Below are 17415 nucleotides of genomic sequence, written 5' to 3'. Positions count from 1 at the left end.
TGGGGGTCCTGATCACTGAAGAACAATCATAATGTTATGTCTGATCAGTGTATCTTCTGGTGGGGTTTGGGTTAGGATTTGGAGCAGGGTGAGTGTTGGTTTTAGGTTTTGGGTTGAGGTTAAGGTTAAAGTTAGGATTAGAGCCAGGTTTAGAGTTATTATGTATCTACAAAGCATTTAAAGTGGACTATCCAAAGAAAGTGTTACCAAAGACCATTTATATTTAAACCCAGTGGGCTGGTCTTTCAGCATGGGTCAGCACTTGGTGCCAACGTGAACTTGCCATCACTTTTTTTCTGAGCTGTGGACGACCAAAATATCAAGTCAATCACTGAAAGATACGGTATGTGTGAATTCAATGAAAAATTTCATTAAGAAGGAACATTATGGCCATACATATAAAAAAAACAAACAAAAATAAAGAAAAACAACTGTAATTTTTTGTATCGCATTGAAGTCGTGGGACAAAAATCCTGCCTCAATAAACATTAACCTTAACTTAGAAAATGGTAGACATATATGAATATATTACATTTCGACCATGAAGAAGATGGTCTCTGGTAACAAATGATGACGGCAGATGTCAGAGTCAAAAAAAAAACCAATTAAAACAGAAACAAGTGGTCTTCATGAGTTGAACCGACATTGGAGTTCAGTGGCATTAACAGTCCGAACAAAACTGAGCTCGATCCACCAGAGACCCTTTCCTGTCCTTGCTGGGTACTTATATTATGGTCAGAATGAGATACAAAGGCACATTGGTCAAACAATGCATGCCAAGCCTCCTCAAAAAGTCCTGCAGTGGATCTTTTGTGTGAGACGAGTCTTTAAGGAGTCTCTTGGCAACTTTCTGTCACTCAGACTTCTGTCTTAGTAATTATGGCACAAGCACTGAGCTGCTAATGATGGGGTGCGATTGGCACTTTTACAGTCTTTATTTCTGCTATATGGGACGATTTTTGGATGATGCAGCTGGTCGTCCCTGTAGTGCCCACATTCTCTTCGCCCTGGGCCAGGTTAGACAAAGCCATGGCAGCATGGATCTCCTTCCAGTAGGTGGCGTCTTTCCCATGAACTCCTCCTTTACGAACACCGCCACTCCTGAAACGCAGGAGAAGAGGTTAAGTGAAAATTAAGGATCATATTTATACAGTTTATCCTAAATGTAGTTAACTAGCCAACAGGTTTTGGGTCAAAAGCAGTAGCATAGCCAGAATTTCCTTTTTCTGGGGGGATTGAAAGGTAAACAGTAAGTCGGGGAGACATCACTAGAGCAAGTTGACAGCTACCATAGGCCCATTTCACTGTAAGTTGAATCATTAGAAGATTACCTGCCCCTTGCTATTAATAAGAGACACTAATGTCAACACATGATTTATGGCCTCACAATTAGTTAGTAAGTACATTTGACAGCAAACCACGGTGGGTAAAGGCTATTTAAGAGTCGTGCCCTTCACAGCACTAGGAGAGGAGGGAGTAGGCCGGATTGTTAAAGGTTACAGGACTTTCTTGCTGTACTCAAGATCATTGCCTACTGGCTTCTGTTCACACATCAGCCCTCTGAGTAATTTCACAGGATTTGTACTCTTGTGAAGGAAATTGTAGAGTCAGTCTTACTGCCACTTTGATTCTGGCTTGTGTTCAGAATGCGAAGCCCAGGCTGCAGCCCATTTCTTGGCCACTACGTCACAGAAGGCCCTTCCAACGTGAAGGATGCTTTGTATACGGCCTAGAAATGCAGCCTACATTCAGAGTGATTTTGAGGATGCAACTGATGTATCTGTCCTGGCCTTCAGTTACCCACAGTTCTCTACGCAAGAACGACATGGCAAAAAAAACAGCAACGAGAAAATGACGGTAAACAAAGCGGCTGGAGACGAGGTTGTTTTAAAAAGTTCATCAAAAAAGAGTTCATCCATATATTTTATATCATACATATATATTTTATTTAGAAGCACTTGTATATTGCTGTATCTCCAAAATGGTAATTTTACAGGAGAAGGAAAAACTTTTCTTTTAATGTAAGTCAATGGAACCAGACTTTTTTACGAGTCATTTTGGGCCATGACTTCTGGTCCATCCTTCATTAAATTTACATACAATATAAAAGCCACCAGGAATTTTCAAATTATGTCATAAACTAAAAATGGGCAAAAATGGAGATACAAGGTTTTGTTCAGACAGCCTATGTAGTTTATCTCCATTTCTGTGAGAAAATGAAAAAGCAACAAATTCAATGCAGCAGATCCATTTTGTCTCACCAGTTCCCTCAGAAGTTTCACACTGCAATTGCAAGAGGCAAGACCTTTCTGGCAACGTCACCATGCAGCCTTGTTAGGACTGTTCCATTTGTGTGACCAATAGGCTACCAAGGAGGCTTTATAGGACAGTCCTACTGAGGACCTGCCCTACCTCAGCTGCAGCCTAGGCTTTGGAATGCAGCTTTTGTAAATTAATTACTGAGTTTTGCTGAAAAGTGCATGTGAAAAGAGCTTGTGTCTTGATTTTTTGGAATTAGGAATCCAGAAAATTGTGTGGAATCACCACTTGTAATTGGAATATCTGCCCTAGTGATCTCATATACAGATTGGAGATGACCGAAGAAGAGCTTTGTCAGTCTCTTTAATTTACTTAAGGTGGGAAAAAAGCATGAGAATGATTTTCATTGCCACTGTAGTGTTGCTTTAGTGTTGCTTTAGAGCTAAATGTTCAGTTGTAACTTAAAATAGACTTGCCTTTGTTACTGACACTAAGGCTGCGTTCATATTACAAGGCTCGTTGCTCAAGTCCGATTTTTTGCTCACATCCGATCTCTGACAGGATGGTTCACACTCGTTTAAGTAACTGACTCAAATGTGCCATTCATGTGAAGGACTGGCGTCCTGAAATAACCCGCATGAGCTCATCCTTCTCAGTAATGTCACGTGACTGAATCACTGCATCATCAGCACAAACTAACGAGTAGAACGAGCTTCAGTGAGAAGATCATCAACTCTGATCAGCTCTCAGCTTCATTATTAGAGCCAGACGAAGGAAAGAAAGGGGAGATGAGCTGCTTTTCCACCGTTTACAGGCTTTAACTTCTGTTCGGCGCTGCTGCCATGGTAACGCTGAATGATGGCACATGCACAGCGAAAAAAAAGCACATGAATTCCGATCTGAGCGTCACATTATGGTTCCATGGCCACGAATCGGATATGTATCCGATCTAGGACCACATATGAAAGTGGCTCAGGTCGGATTTGAAAAGATCAGATTTGCGTCCACACAGCCCTGAAAACATCCGATCTGAGTCACTTTAGGGCAAAAACTCTGATTTGTGCCACTTCAACCTGGTAATGGGAACGTAGCCTATGATACAGGGCACTGCACTTTTTAGTCTTTTCCTTGCTCCCAACACCCCTGATCCAACTAATCAGATCATTAACAGACCATTATTGGGTTCAAGTAGCTGTGTTAAGGCAGGGAAAGCACTAAAATGTGTTGGACAGTGGCCCAGGATTGAGAAACACTAATATACAGTACATCACATAGACAAAAATAGTACAGTAGTAGCAGCCTACTTGAACACAGAACTGTATTTTTGTCAATGTTTATAGATAACAGTATTATACAGTTTCAGAAACAACATAAGCAAGTCTATTAGAGATTCCTCAACACGGTTTGAGGCAAGTAGATATGCAGTTTGCACGACTTTGCACAACCCTCAAACAAGTACATTTGGAGAAAGGGGAAAGTGTAAATATCCTTTATAGTTTTAAAAGGAATAAGGCATTTGCAGTGTAAAGGAAAGTCTTACCTATCACAGGGATGTGAGCCACAGTCCAAGGATTCTAGAAAGAAATAAAAAAAGAGCCTTCAGTATTGTTTGTTACAACCTAAACATCTGTCGGCTGAGCTGAAATAACCCAGGTCCCGCTTGGAAAACCACAGAAAGCAAAACTAAGGTAAACACAGATTGGACACATCATTCGGCCCACTAACGTCGAGGCCCATTAGAACTATCCGAGTGCACATGAGCGTGAACTTGCTTTCGTGTAAATCTAATCTAAATGTCTTGGAGCAGTTTCCCAAGCCTGCTCTTGCAGTTCGCCTGTCCTTCACATTTTCGAGTTTTCCTGCTCTAACACGCCCATTCTAACCACATGAAGGGTTTGAGAATGAGCTGATGAGTTGAATCAGCCATGCTGAGAGGAAAACACTGAAATAAGGAAAGGCAGGGGGACTCCAGGCATGTTGGGAAACACTCTCCTAGTGCATGTGCGTGCTAGCAAGCGAGTGTGTGTGTCTGTTAAGAGGTTTAAGCAAAGTGCTGCAGGCCGTTTGACCGTACTGGGGCGCTTTGGCCAAAACAAATGCAATTATGTCTGTGCTGTGTGGAGGAGATGGAAAAACCATATCTGTGCTGTGTCAGGAACACAGCCGCTCTGTTCCACCGCTCTACAGCTCATTTGCATCATTTAACGTTATTACAGTGCTTTTTTTCTCTCCGACTCTCTCTGTTCCCTGACACTGTTTTACCAGACTCTCAAGTGAGCAATGGCACTGTACTGATACCTCTCAAACAAAGGTTGGTTCATGATGAAGTGAAAAAGATTAGGGAAGTAATGTTAGCTCAGGTGACAGTTTATTAACGTTTGTTTATCTAAAAGATTTAATGACTTTCAAGCCACATGTGATCTATTATGGTTTTCTGCGGCATCAATATCGCTTTAATTTAATGTTGTAATGAGAGAATGCTGAGTGGTGTACAGAGAAAGCAGACTACTAGAGTGTAGACTACTGATTCTGTAGGCCTATGTAATCTGTGGGTGTGGCAAACTGCACTGATGACATCACAGAAGCTCATACATGACAGGCTGCACCAGTGACATCACAAAGGCCCATAAATGACAGGCTGCACCAGTAACATCACAACGGCCCGTAAGTGACAGACTGCACCAGTGACATCACAATGGCCCACAAATGACAGGCTGCACCAGTGACATCCAATGGCCCATAAGTGACATGCTGCACCAGTGCCATCACAAAGGCCCATACATGACAGGCTGCACCAGTGCCATCACAATGGCCTGTAAGTGACAGACTGCACCAGTGACATCACAATGGCCCACAAATGACAGGCTGCACCAGTGACATCCAATGGCCCATAAGTGACAGGCTGCACCAGTGCCATCACAAAGGCCCATACATGACAGGCTGCACCAGTGCCATCACAATGGCCTGTAAGTGACAGACTGCACCAGTGACATCACAATGGCCCACAAATGACAGGCTGCACCAGTGACATCCAATGGCCCATAAGTGACATGCTGCACCAGTGCCATCACAAAGGCCCATACATGACAGGCTGCACCAGTGCCATCACAATGGCCTGTAAGTGACAGACTGCACCAGTGACATCACAATGGCCCACAAATGACAGGCTGCACCAGTGACATCCAATGGCCCATAAGTGACATGCTGCACCAGTGCCATCACAAAGGCCCATACATGACAGGCTGCACCAGTGCCATCACAATGGCCTGTAAGTGACAGACTGCACCAGTGACATCACAATGGCCCACAAATGACAGGCTGCACCAGTGACATCCAATGGCCCGTAAGTGACAGGCTGCAACAGTGACATCACAATGGCCCATAAGTGACAGGCTGCACCAGTGCCATCACAAAGGCCCATACATGACAGGCTGCACCAGTGCCATCACAATGGCCCGTAAGTGACAGACTGCACCAGTGACATCACAATGGCCCACAAATGACAGGCTGCACCAGTGACATCACAATGGCCTGTAAGTGACAGGCTGCACCAGTGACATCACGATGGCCCATAAGTTTCAGACTGCTTTGATAACATTACAATGACCCATAAGACACTGCAGTGTCCAAAAAGTGACAGGTTGTACCAATGACATCACAGTGACACATAAGTGACCGGCTTCACCGAAGACATCACAATGATCTATAAATTACAGGCTGCACTGATAACATCACAGTGGCTCATAAGGGATAGGCTGCATCACAGAGGCCCATTAGTGAAAGAAAGAATGGACGGCATCACAATGGTTAATAAGTGACAGGCTACTTTGAGGACATCATAATGGCCCATTAGTGACAGACTCCACTGTTGGCATCACAATGGCCTATAAATTACAAGCTGCAAAGATGGCATCACAATGGCCCATAAGTGACAAACTGCTTTGATGACATCACAGTGGCCCATAAGTGATAGACTGCATGGATGCCATCACAAGTGACAGACTGCTTTGATGACATCACAATGGCCCTTAAGGGATAGGGTGTATTAATGACATCACAGTGGCCTGTAAGTTACAGGCTGTTTTGATGACATCACATTTGTCTATAACTGAAAGGCTGCTTTGGCGACATGACAGTGCTCCATAAGCAACAGGTTGTACTCATGACATAGTAGTGGTCTACAAGCGGCAGACACTGAAAGTAGTTGTATGGGAATTTTAGAAATTGTAACCTTTCATATTTATAAATCTTATAAGTTATTACTTATACATCTAATTTAAAAAATCAAAAGCAATCATCTGCACTGGGTTAGGAAGAAGTGCTGAGTTTGGTGGCTGTGGGCCCTCACACTAACATCTTGTACAATGAATACATTGAATTAGAAGCTAGCTACAAGGAACTACAACCGATAAAAAGTAACATGCAATAACGTCAGCAGTCATAAGCTGTGTGAAATAGAGATGTCGTGTAGATCTGTTGTTCAGCTGCACGCTCCACGTGCATACAAATATAGGTCAAATGATCTATGCCACAGACACGTTTTTACAGTAGTCTTTTGGTTTTGGCCTCTTGTCAGGTGTATCTGCTTCAATTTGGCTCAGAAAGATGAAACTGCCTCATTATTCTGCTGGAAGAAGCCAGATCAGTGAGGAAAAATCTCTCTTAGGGGAGCCATGAGAGGGAAAATTGGACTGCGACCTCTCGCACACGAAACACAATTTTCAATAGTCTTTGCCTAAAACATCTCCCGCTCAGATTTCTTAAAACAGCATCTGAGCCAAAAGCTACTATAAGGCATTAATAAATCATTTGGCCTAAACTCTGCTGCTGCTACTGAACGTCTCTCTTTAGCCACTCAGGCTTGATTGAGCTTCTCAAGGCGAAGAAAACCTGTGTTTAAATGAATTTCATTTTAATCAGTGAAATTCAATTGTCTCACTTCCTAATAATACATAATACTCATTACTGTCAATGGCTCAGAAATGCCGAAGTCAGGTTGAGTTCGGAAAAACTCAGAGCACTTCAAATGACACAGCTGACCAACTGAATTCCAGTCGACCACAAAATTCATCACATACCACAAGCTTGTGTATGGACATACATGTATTCATATGACCTTGAACACCCATGGTCAAATGACAGGTTTTGTTGATTTTCTACGTGTTAATAAGTTCATACATTATCTACAGAGAACACACATATATATGGCATTATTATTATTATTGAAGTTTAGCAAATATACAGTAATTATACACACATACATTTCATATTTCCCATACCTATTACGTATACCATCTGCAAAATAGTAACTTTACAGGGGAAGGAATAAAGGAATATAATTTTCCATTTATAATGGAAGCTAACATAAAAAAGTCCAAGTAATTCTGGATCATTTCTGTTCAACATGAAATATTTATACAATGTAAATGACAGGTAGCATTTTCAAACTATATTAAACAATGACAAAAATAACTATATGTAAAATGTATTTTATATTAAATATGTAAGTATGTATATGTAATATGTCCCATATCATCACTGTCCAACAAAAAACAAGTATCTCCAAGATACAAGTGAAAACATTACGCTTATTCTTTCAGCGCAAGTTAATGGGAAAAGTTTTTATTCTAAGCAATTTTAGACCATTTCAATTGGTCCAATCATCATGAAATTTTCACGCAAGGCAAAGGACGACTGCTAAGCTCCCACGATGCAGAAAAGTAAAAATCGAAAAAAAATGGAGATACGTTTTTCATCGGACAGAGGCGATATGCATTATACATGTAAATAACTACATGTAATTATGTCACAATTTTATTATATATTGTCGATACATATTGATTTTAATTTTTCTTCATGATTTGCATTATGAGTTTGCATTATGTAAAAATTTCATGATGAACAGAACAACAGAAATTCTCCAAAACGGTTTGGAATTTTGATTAAAAGTTATGATTTTGGGGGTATATCGAAGAATACATGTACTAATAATGTGACCCATATGTACTCCTATAGATATAGGAGTATCTATATGTAATAAGTGAATCAATACGTCAAACGATGAAACATTCGAACATATAAAAAGCTCTTTACAAAGTCAGGACCACTTGTTGGATGTGTAGATTAACCCTATTTTGTCCTGAAAATGTACTAAAACAAACACTCACATTGTGACTAACCCAACCTAGCCTGTGCCACATTTTCACACTCTGTTGCTTTAAGTCAACATATGTCTCATTTTCTCCCTCTCCTGCCTCTGTTCGACTCCTGACTGGCCTTGTAAGCTCGTCCCTGCATCCTCTAAAATACCGGCCCCGCTTGGATTGTACTCGTCACTATCAATGGCTAGACGTGCCTTTAGACCTGGCCATTATCCGCGCTGGAACAGCACTGCAGCTGCGGTGTGAAAATATTGACCTGAACACTTTATGAGCGCTGATCTGAAAAGAAAGCGATTTTCCATTGAAGACGGATGGGCAGTGGGCCCTGAGATTGCAGTTGCAGTGCACTGAAGCATGCAGTGTTAATCGTGTGGAGGGGGACCAGGGAAATAGTGAGCTAATCATGGAACATAAGCAATAGCATTGTGTGTGTAATCATATTCACATCATGTGTTGGTCAAGAATGCTGGACTACTCCTGACGGTCCACTGTGAGAGAGATTTTTTAACCCTGATACTACACGCCTCATCCAACCGTTTAGTCTTCAAAAGTGTCTGAGTGTTACAGCCAAGCCAGAGGGGGGCTTCAAAAAGCAGGATTCCTCCATTAGCTGGATAGCTGGAGCAAAAAAGTGAGGACTGTCCAATAAAAATCTCACTTGTTCTTCTACTACTGAATTACTTTGGACTTAAGTTACCTGGCTAACTTTGAGAAATGCCCCTCAGACGTACTTTCTCTTACCTCAAATGTCATTTATCAGTGAAAGCTTAGTTGCTGTCAAGAGTTTTGTTCTTTTATTGCGCACTGCTAGGAGCTGCTAGGCTAAGGTAGCTAACAAGTAACGGAAGCAGATAGCTCCTTGTGTCACATTGTTCATTTAGCATTCAAGACAGATGCTTCTCAGAAATATATTAACCGTTATCCAGGTCTATATATAACAGTATGTCGCACAGTGTCAGAAACCATGTATACAAGTAGATTTGAGATTACTTAGGAACTCAAGTTTGAGGCAAGAGTTTGATGATTTAGGCATGCAGTTAGCACAGCGCTAACTGGTGAGGGATAAGCTTCCAGTATTCCACATCCGGTAAGATACATTAGCCTCTAATCCGGTGGCCTCTACAGTACAAAACAAAAGAAGCGAACTTCTAACACTAAACATTCGTTGCTCTCGGAAGAAAACCTTGTATCTCCATTTTTGGCATTTTTCAGTTTTTGACATCATTTGAAAGGATCTGTTACTCTTTACATTGTTTGGCCTAAAAGAAATGACCCAAAATGACATGGGAAAAATTCTGGTTCCATTCACTTAGTATGTTTTTTCCTTCTCCTGTAAAATTACCATTTTGGAGAAGGTTTTCTTCCGACTTTCTTGGACGACTGATTATATTTGGGGTGAAGGAAAATGGTGTCAATATTGTGTGTACATAACATTTTTGGCTGAAATATTTCTTAATTTCTTCTTTATTTTAAGGTTACTCACTTAACAACGTGATGATTCATGTGGCTATAAGTTTCCAAAACTCAGTGAGGGAGAAAAAACACCTCCCACAATGCTAATTTCTGATACTCTGCCAGCAATAGGATTCTAGTTGAACTCTGATGCACATTACCATTTTTTGGCCAAACTAGATTAATCACAGACATCTGAAACATGTAAAAGACATTCTATCTATTTTATTTAAAGCGACTGCATGCACTTAATAATCCGATAACTGACTTTTGTCAGTAATCCGATCAACGCGTTTACATACACTTGAGTAATCAGATGATGGGAAACTCTGGGTTCACATGAGTCAGACAGTAATTAGATTTCTGCTTTGCAACCGGCCAATAAACTCACAGAAGAAGACGTGACGTGAACGTAATGCAAAACTTCATACCGCAGCTTTTTGCATTTTTATAACATCGCACCACTTTACCCGAAAATATGAACATACATCATCTAGAAGATGAATATTTAAATCCTTTTAAATTTTGTCAAGCATGTATTTGGTTTCAGCGCCGCTACAAAAGTGTTTTGCTGCGTCTCGTGGCAGAGCTGCTCGCTTATTTCCAGTTCCATAATCTGTTTCGTACATACGTAGACTGAGAAATCCGAAAGAAATCAGAGTAAGAGTTTACATGCACAGAGAAATCTGATTATTGAGCCAACATCCAGCTCTCCTTATTGGATTTCTTAATCAGATTTCTATACCTCACTCCGATCTAAGAAATGAGTATGCTGTTTACATGACCATTTAAATAATCAGATAACTGCAAAAATCTGATTATGATCAAATATAAACGCACTCATTGACATATATTTTACATTATAGCAGTTTTACAATCAGCCTTTCAGTAAAGAGTGATATGAAGCCTAACTGAATGCTGCTGTATCTAGAACCTCCAGCCTATAGTGAATGATTTTTTTTATGACAGTGCTCCTGTTCACTCAGGGCAGTGCACTGAATACAGATGAGCTAAAAATTAGACATATATATTTAGTTCACAGAGCTCATCAGACCTTCTCTGGACGACTAGAAGGCCCAGCACGGTTCCCCACTGCTTGTTCTGTAGCTCCAGGGCAAAAATAAAGACACTTTGGACACCAAACAAGTAAAAAAGACATAATATTAATAATTAATGGTACCATTGCTTTGCATCTGGAATAGTGAGCTAACAATGGAACCTGAGCAGTTAGAACAAACTTCTGAAGAATAAGAACCCTCCAGAAACAAAGTTAGACATAGTGTATAATATGTATGGGCAAAACCATATATAATCTAAATAGCATGGCTGCTCCAGAGGCTGAGGTTCTTCAAATCTACCACAGATGCAGCAGCAGTACAGTTTTGTCTGCCGCAGATGTAGGGCAAGGAAAGCCTCCGGTATGGCTCCTCGCTTTGGAGCAGTGTAACATCTTGGAGGAAACAGTGCAAAGGGGGGTGGTTTATGGCTCTTATGTGCCATAGTTCCACTCTGGTTTGACTAGAATGTTTCCATTCACATTCCTGTGTGATGAAATTGCAGCAGGTTAGGAGCAAAGCGAGTAGAAATAAGCCAACCCCTCAATAACTGCCAGACAACCACTCCACTGGTGTGTTTAATAGGATTGTCTGTTGCCTGACAAGCAGCAGCCTTCATTAGGTACATATCTCATGTCTCTTTTCTGTGTGGGATGTGGCCTCCAGTGAGACTTTCACTGACAATAGTCTTGGCAATCGCGCTGCCACAGCGCATGGAAAAGTACTGAAGTGTCTTTTTCTTTATAACTATATAAGATGGAGCTGGACAGTTCCAGAAAAGAAGGAAGACAGACACATCAAAGGTCTTAACAGTAATATGTCAAGTTGGTTTGTAAAGCTGTGGAGGACATCATGTTCACTTCTTTAATGTCGTACTGGAGCTACAAGGCTCCAGTAATGCTACAAGTAACGGTAGCTCATACCCCGCCAAGCAGCATCATGAAAACTCGCCTCAAACTGTGTCGAGTTGTTAAGTAATCTCAAATAAACTTGCTTATATGGTTTCTGACACTGTATGATGTACTGTTATCTAGAGCTGGGAGTCTAAGAAAAATATTGTCAGATTCCAGGCATTCGGGAATTGAGAGTCAACTCCAAAGTTTTGGATTCCACACAGTGACCTTAAAGTCTGACCGCACTCTTGCACAGTGTGTGTGCAGTGTGAGCTTCAGGCCTTCTGAAATCGTGTCTTCATTCTGTAGCTGGCGTCATGCCCATATAAGGGTCTAAACTGGTTTTCTCTATAGGAATACTGAACAGTGTTTTGGAAAATTGCCGCTCTCGCATCCTGTGGTAAACGAAAATGTTCCACAGCCTGTACGTTTTGGACATTTTTCCCCTGAACATTGGAGGATGCTTCGATTAATGAGGTTGTCAAAGACACAAAATAACACTGCTGCACACTGAATTGACATCAACCTCAGCAAAACACCCCACACAAATCAACGACCTTGTCAAATGTGTTAGTTTAGTGGAGTTTTTGGCTGCAGTTTGAGTAGCTGGTGTTGGTATATAAATGTTGTAGGTTAATAGTAGACTTACAGTAGAATAATAGTAGATAATAGTATATAGTAGAATAGTAGCTTGCAGGCATCATGTATGCAACAATTTATATATTTCAACTGCTAAACAACCTCATATTTTGGAGGATCCAGTGATTCTTGGGGAAATAATGTACACAGAAGAGAACGTATCGGCTTTGGGGCAGCGGTAGTGGTGATGTTCAAGAATGCCATTCCTAGAGAAAAGACCCAGAGTTCCTAACATGGGCATGATGAAGACTACAGGATGATGTATGACTTTAGACATCTGCTGTCACAGTCCAGACAGCCTGTCTGGAAAAAGAATCAGATTCAGTTCTGAAACAATGAAAGAGCTGGCAGAAATTTAGCTCTTTATTTATCTAATATATCAGATGGAAAGCTGATATATTATGGCATAACATGGATTTCAAATATATGGCATATATTAACATATACGGATTTCTCTTATATATCCAACTTACATTTGTCACATATAGATGTTTGATTTTATATATATATATATATATATATATATATATATATATATATATATGTCATCTAATTAGAAATTTGCCATTTTTAAGTATGGCAAATATATTTTAGCCATACATCAATATAAAAAAACATATTCATATCTCCATTTTTGACGTTTTTCAGTTTTTGACATAACGTGAAAATACTGGGTACCCTTTATATTGTGTGTAAATTTCAGGATGAATGGACTAAACATAATGGCCCAAAATTACCAGGAAAAAAGTCTGGTTCCATTGACTTACATTAAAAGTAAGTTATCCTGTAAAATTACCATTCTGGAGATACGAGGTTTTCTCCCGACAACAGTGAAAGATGTGTAACACATATATTGAACAATATATGATTGAAAAAAAATCATATATGGAATCATATATGGAACAAGCAACTGAACAGGTTGTACCTAATAAAGTGGCTGGTGAGCGTGTGTGCCTATATGGTCATATATCAGATTTCCATATGAGAGTTGCCTTAACTAAACTGGCAGTTTAGCTATTATTAACATTCAGTTGTCAATTAACAACAGATTAGCGGCGATCAGTCCGTCTCCACAAGCTCTATCTATTCCTTTTAGTTGGAATCGGGGTCAACTCCAAAATTTCTGGAATTACTGTTATCTCTAAAAATGGACAAAAACACAGTGGTGTTGAAGCCTCTTGAAGCCTCATTTTTGTCTGTTCCTCTTCACATTTTAAAACTAAAGAGGTAAGCTTTGAAAACCAAGCATATACCGACTGATCTCCTACACCTGCAGTAACAGGAAACATGTAAAGTTGATTCTTCACCAAACTATTTAAACAGGGATGAGTCCAGGTTTCTTAACCTGCAATAGATTAGCTGAAAAGCAGCATTAAAATCACTGTGCCCAAAGTCTATACACTTAAACGTAGATTGTAGATGATTATTGGATGTCCATAGTCACGTCTCCAGAGTGGGGCCTGATGTAGTCAGTTAGTTCTTGATTAGAAATTCACTATGGAAAAAGGCACAAGCTTCATGTTCATAAAATCTGCATCACCTAATTCAGAAAAAAAAACCTTGTGTGGTGTTGATGCGTTTGTTACTCAGTGGTCTGGTGGACCCACCACATTATTGTTTATTTAAATCAATACAGCCATAACAATTCATGTAAAAATATCAATTGTTTAAAATACCACAAGGGTTCTGCTTTAGCAGCTGTAGCCAATCAGCAGCCTGTCCATGTTGTCCACCTTCACACACGCACACACACTAACAGCAGGCCATGTAGGAGGAGAACAGAGTGAAGGACACATCACCTCCACACTTTTATTCCCTGCAGTTTCAGCTCAGCACCACATGTGTAATATAAATGTGCAGGGGGTGAACAGAGTGAAGGCACTGAAAATGGGTTACTTTATATGTTCTTCACAGAAAACGAGCAACGGCGGAAGAATCTGGAGCTGAAATAATAATAAATCGCTTTTGGTAAACATTGAAAATGGGTCCCACAGACCTGAACACCACACAAGGGTTAGTCAGGTTAACACATATGTCTGTCTGTGTTAAACCTTGCAAGCATCTTATTCAAGTGACCATCTATGCTTCATCACAGTCTGCTGAATTCTTTCCAAAAAATGGACCAAACCTGACCCGTGTGACCTTGGAGAAGGATTCTAACGAATAGGCCACGTCACCCACTAACATCAACTCCATCTAAAAACTCAACTTATGCCTGTGAAACAGGATAAAATCAGGAGATAAGCAACTAATGCTACCCACACTGCTATTATGTCCCATTAGGGAAATGTAATCTGTCCACACTTTGTGGTTGGCTACCTTGTTTGGCTTAGAGGCAAGCAACACAAACAACGACTCACTTAAATTACGAGTACAGACACATAAAGAAATCAAAAGGAGAACATTCCTTCATTTTTTTCCTAAAATGAGGCCGCTCCATTGTGGCAACTAGACAAAACCAACAGAGAAATAGGACGTTTGAAAAGGTTGCGGTGGAAATTATGCAAACGATGAATTAAACTCAACCTCTTTGGCTTGACAGAAACATTCACTGTTCAGAGACGTTAGCAGGTGTTCCTATAAGCTACGACACCACAGAGTAAAAGAACTTTCCACAGTTCAAATAACTGCCTTTAATACGTTCAGAATAAACACATCATCCGAAAAGTATTACTCGCATGATGTCAGCTAATAATATTCCTCAGTTTTAAAACAGGCAAGCAATTAACTGGAGCTGTAACTGTGCTTTTGAAGTTTAAGATATTCCAGTTATGACTGAGAACCGAAGCAGCTATAAATAACTTTACAAACTACTTCTGAAAACACTACAAAGTAGTTCTGTTCTCTTAAAAAAACAACTACTTCATGACGTCAGTCCTTTAGTGATCCATATGTGGGCAACAGATCGATATCTCACTCTGTCTATGAAAATGACATTATAATTTAATAGTAATATCTGAATAATTTATTGTACCCTGCAAAAAATCTTGCCTCATGTCAAGTGAAATTAACTTAAATCTAGTTGATATATCTAATATTTCCCACTTTGAGATAGTTGTGCACTAACCTGCCAGTACAGTGAGACAATTTTACTTAATTTTACTTGTGTTCTATGCTGTAGACTGGGGTTCAATCCCCACCTGGGTAAGCACCCTACACTAAACCAATAAGAGTCCTTGGGCAAGACTCCTAACACCACCATAGCCTACCTGTGTAAAATGATCAAACTGTCAGTCGCTCTGGATAAGAGCGTCTGCCAAATGCCGTAAATGTAAATGAATAAAGTTACTTAAAACAAGTAAAAATGTCTTTAAATACAGTAAATAATGATAAACTTACAACTTACAACAATCTCAACAGGAGAAATATTAGATGTACTGACTATATTGCGAACAATTTCACTTGACAAGATACCAAGATTTTGCAGTTCAGTTCTCAAACAACCTACTTTAATAATCATAACTGAATAAAAAACCTGCAAGGACTAAGGAAAGTTTCATAGGGTTTTATTACATGATAACTCTGTGGGAAGTGTGGCTGTGGGAAGTGTGGGTGGGTGGGGGGCCAGGGCTGAGGGTGCTGCAGCACCCCCAGACTTCAGACTTCAAAAGTAATAACAGTAATAATAATATTTATAATAAAAACACTAAACAATAGAGATTGCAAAGAGATGATGTGTGTCAGTGGCCTGATGCCTCAGCTAAATGTATCCATTGCCATCAAATTCAAGTCATCACATATCTGGTGCTTAAAATTTCAGCACCCCTGCTTGAAACACCTCCCTGTTATAACTTGTCTGCTTCGGTGCTTTGACTATGCTGAGAACTTGTTGAACTGATCAAATCGGCAGAACAACTTAGACAGAACAGCTTTGTGATCTGTGAAAAAGGGGCTGTCCGTACCTACAAAGCTGACCTGCTTCTTCACCTGGGGTACCGTCAATGTTGGCACCAGTTGTTGAGGTACTGAGCCTTCAGCCAATCCATGCTTATCCTGCAAATCTGTTCTTATGCATAGCTACTGTTGCGATGACAGTCTTTTCAGAATGTCAGTGAAAATTCCATTTAACCTAATGAGAGATTGTAGTGTGAAGTACCCAGATTTAAAATGCATTCTTAATTTCAAAATAGATCTATTTATAAGCTTGTAAAAAGTCAGAGAGATTTCTCCTCTCTGGTGTAAAGTTCTAGTCACGAAATCAAGCGAATGTTAGCATGGTGGCAAATTCAGTGTCATTTACACTCAGTGTAACCTTCCACTCATTGTTGTTTTGATCTGCTACAACAACACAGTCCAGCGAAGTAGTAGGCAGAGGTGTAAAATCCAGGTCCAGAAATTAAAACTTCCTTCCCAGGATTTTGTTCCAACTGCCTGGACAGCTCTGCTGGTGGTTTAATCTAACTAGAGAAGCCAGGCTGTTGGAACAAATTCCTGGGAAGGATTTTTCCTTTCTGGACCTGGATTTTACACCTCTGGTAGTAGGGATGGGCAATGGGGCAAAATGTAGCACATTTACATAATAATTAATAATTAATAAACAATAATTGCAGAAAATCTAATTTCCTTGGTAATCCAATCAACACATTTACATGTACTTGAGTAATCAGACAATGGAAACACTCCAGGTCTATATGAGTCAGACAGTTATCAGATTTCTGCTTCTGTGATCAGGCATAACATTATGACCACCTCCTTGGTCATTATGACTACGCCTCAGTGTCACTGTCGGACTGAGAATATTTGAGGTTGGTCACAGGTGATGCTTTTGTTATTTATTAGATAGTGCTGCATTGTTTTTATGGTTTTATGTCAGTTTTATGTTGTTTATGAATGTAGCTGTACTGTTTTTATAGTTATATGTATCTTTTGTTTTATCATTCTATTTTTACTACTTGTTGATTGTGAAGCACTTTGTAGCTGTGCTTAGAAAAGTGCTATATAAATAAATGTTTACTT

General features: G+C 40.0%; 1 protein-coding gene across 2 annotated transcripts in view; it reads right to left on the bottom strand.

The window, feature by feature from the left end:
- Positions 1 to 397: 397 nt before the first annotated feature.
- Positions 398 to 17415, bottom strand: part of mkxb (mohawk homeobox b) — a 29174-nt gene continuing 12156 nt past the window's right edge. For both annotated transcript variants that reach the window (XM_017702460.2, XM_017702461.2), the window contains exons 6-7: positions 3800 to 3833; positions 398 to 1101 (exon numbers count right to left, since the gene is read on the bottom strand). In XM_017702460.2, coding sequence (XP_017557949.1) covers positions 900 to 1101; positions 3800 to 3833 — 236 coding nt within the window. In that variant the 3' untranslated portion in view covers positions 398 to 899. The remainder of the gene's footprint in view (positions 1102 to 3799; positions 3834 to 17415) is intronic.

This window comes from Pygocentrus nattereri, chromosome 19, assembly GCF_015220715.1.
Source record: "Pygocentrus nattereri isolate fPygNat1 chromosome 19, fPygNat1.pri, whole genome shotgun sequence".
Classification (NCBI taxonomy): Eukaryota; Metazoa; Chordata; class Actinopteri; order Characiformes; family Serrasalmidae; genus Pygocentrus; species Pygocentrus nattereri.
This window is presented reverse-complemented; position numbering and strand designations above follow the sequence as displayed.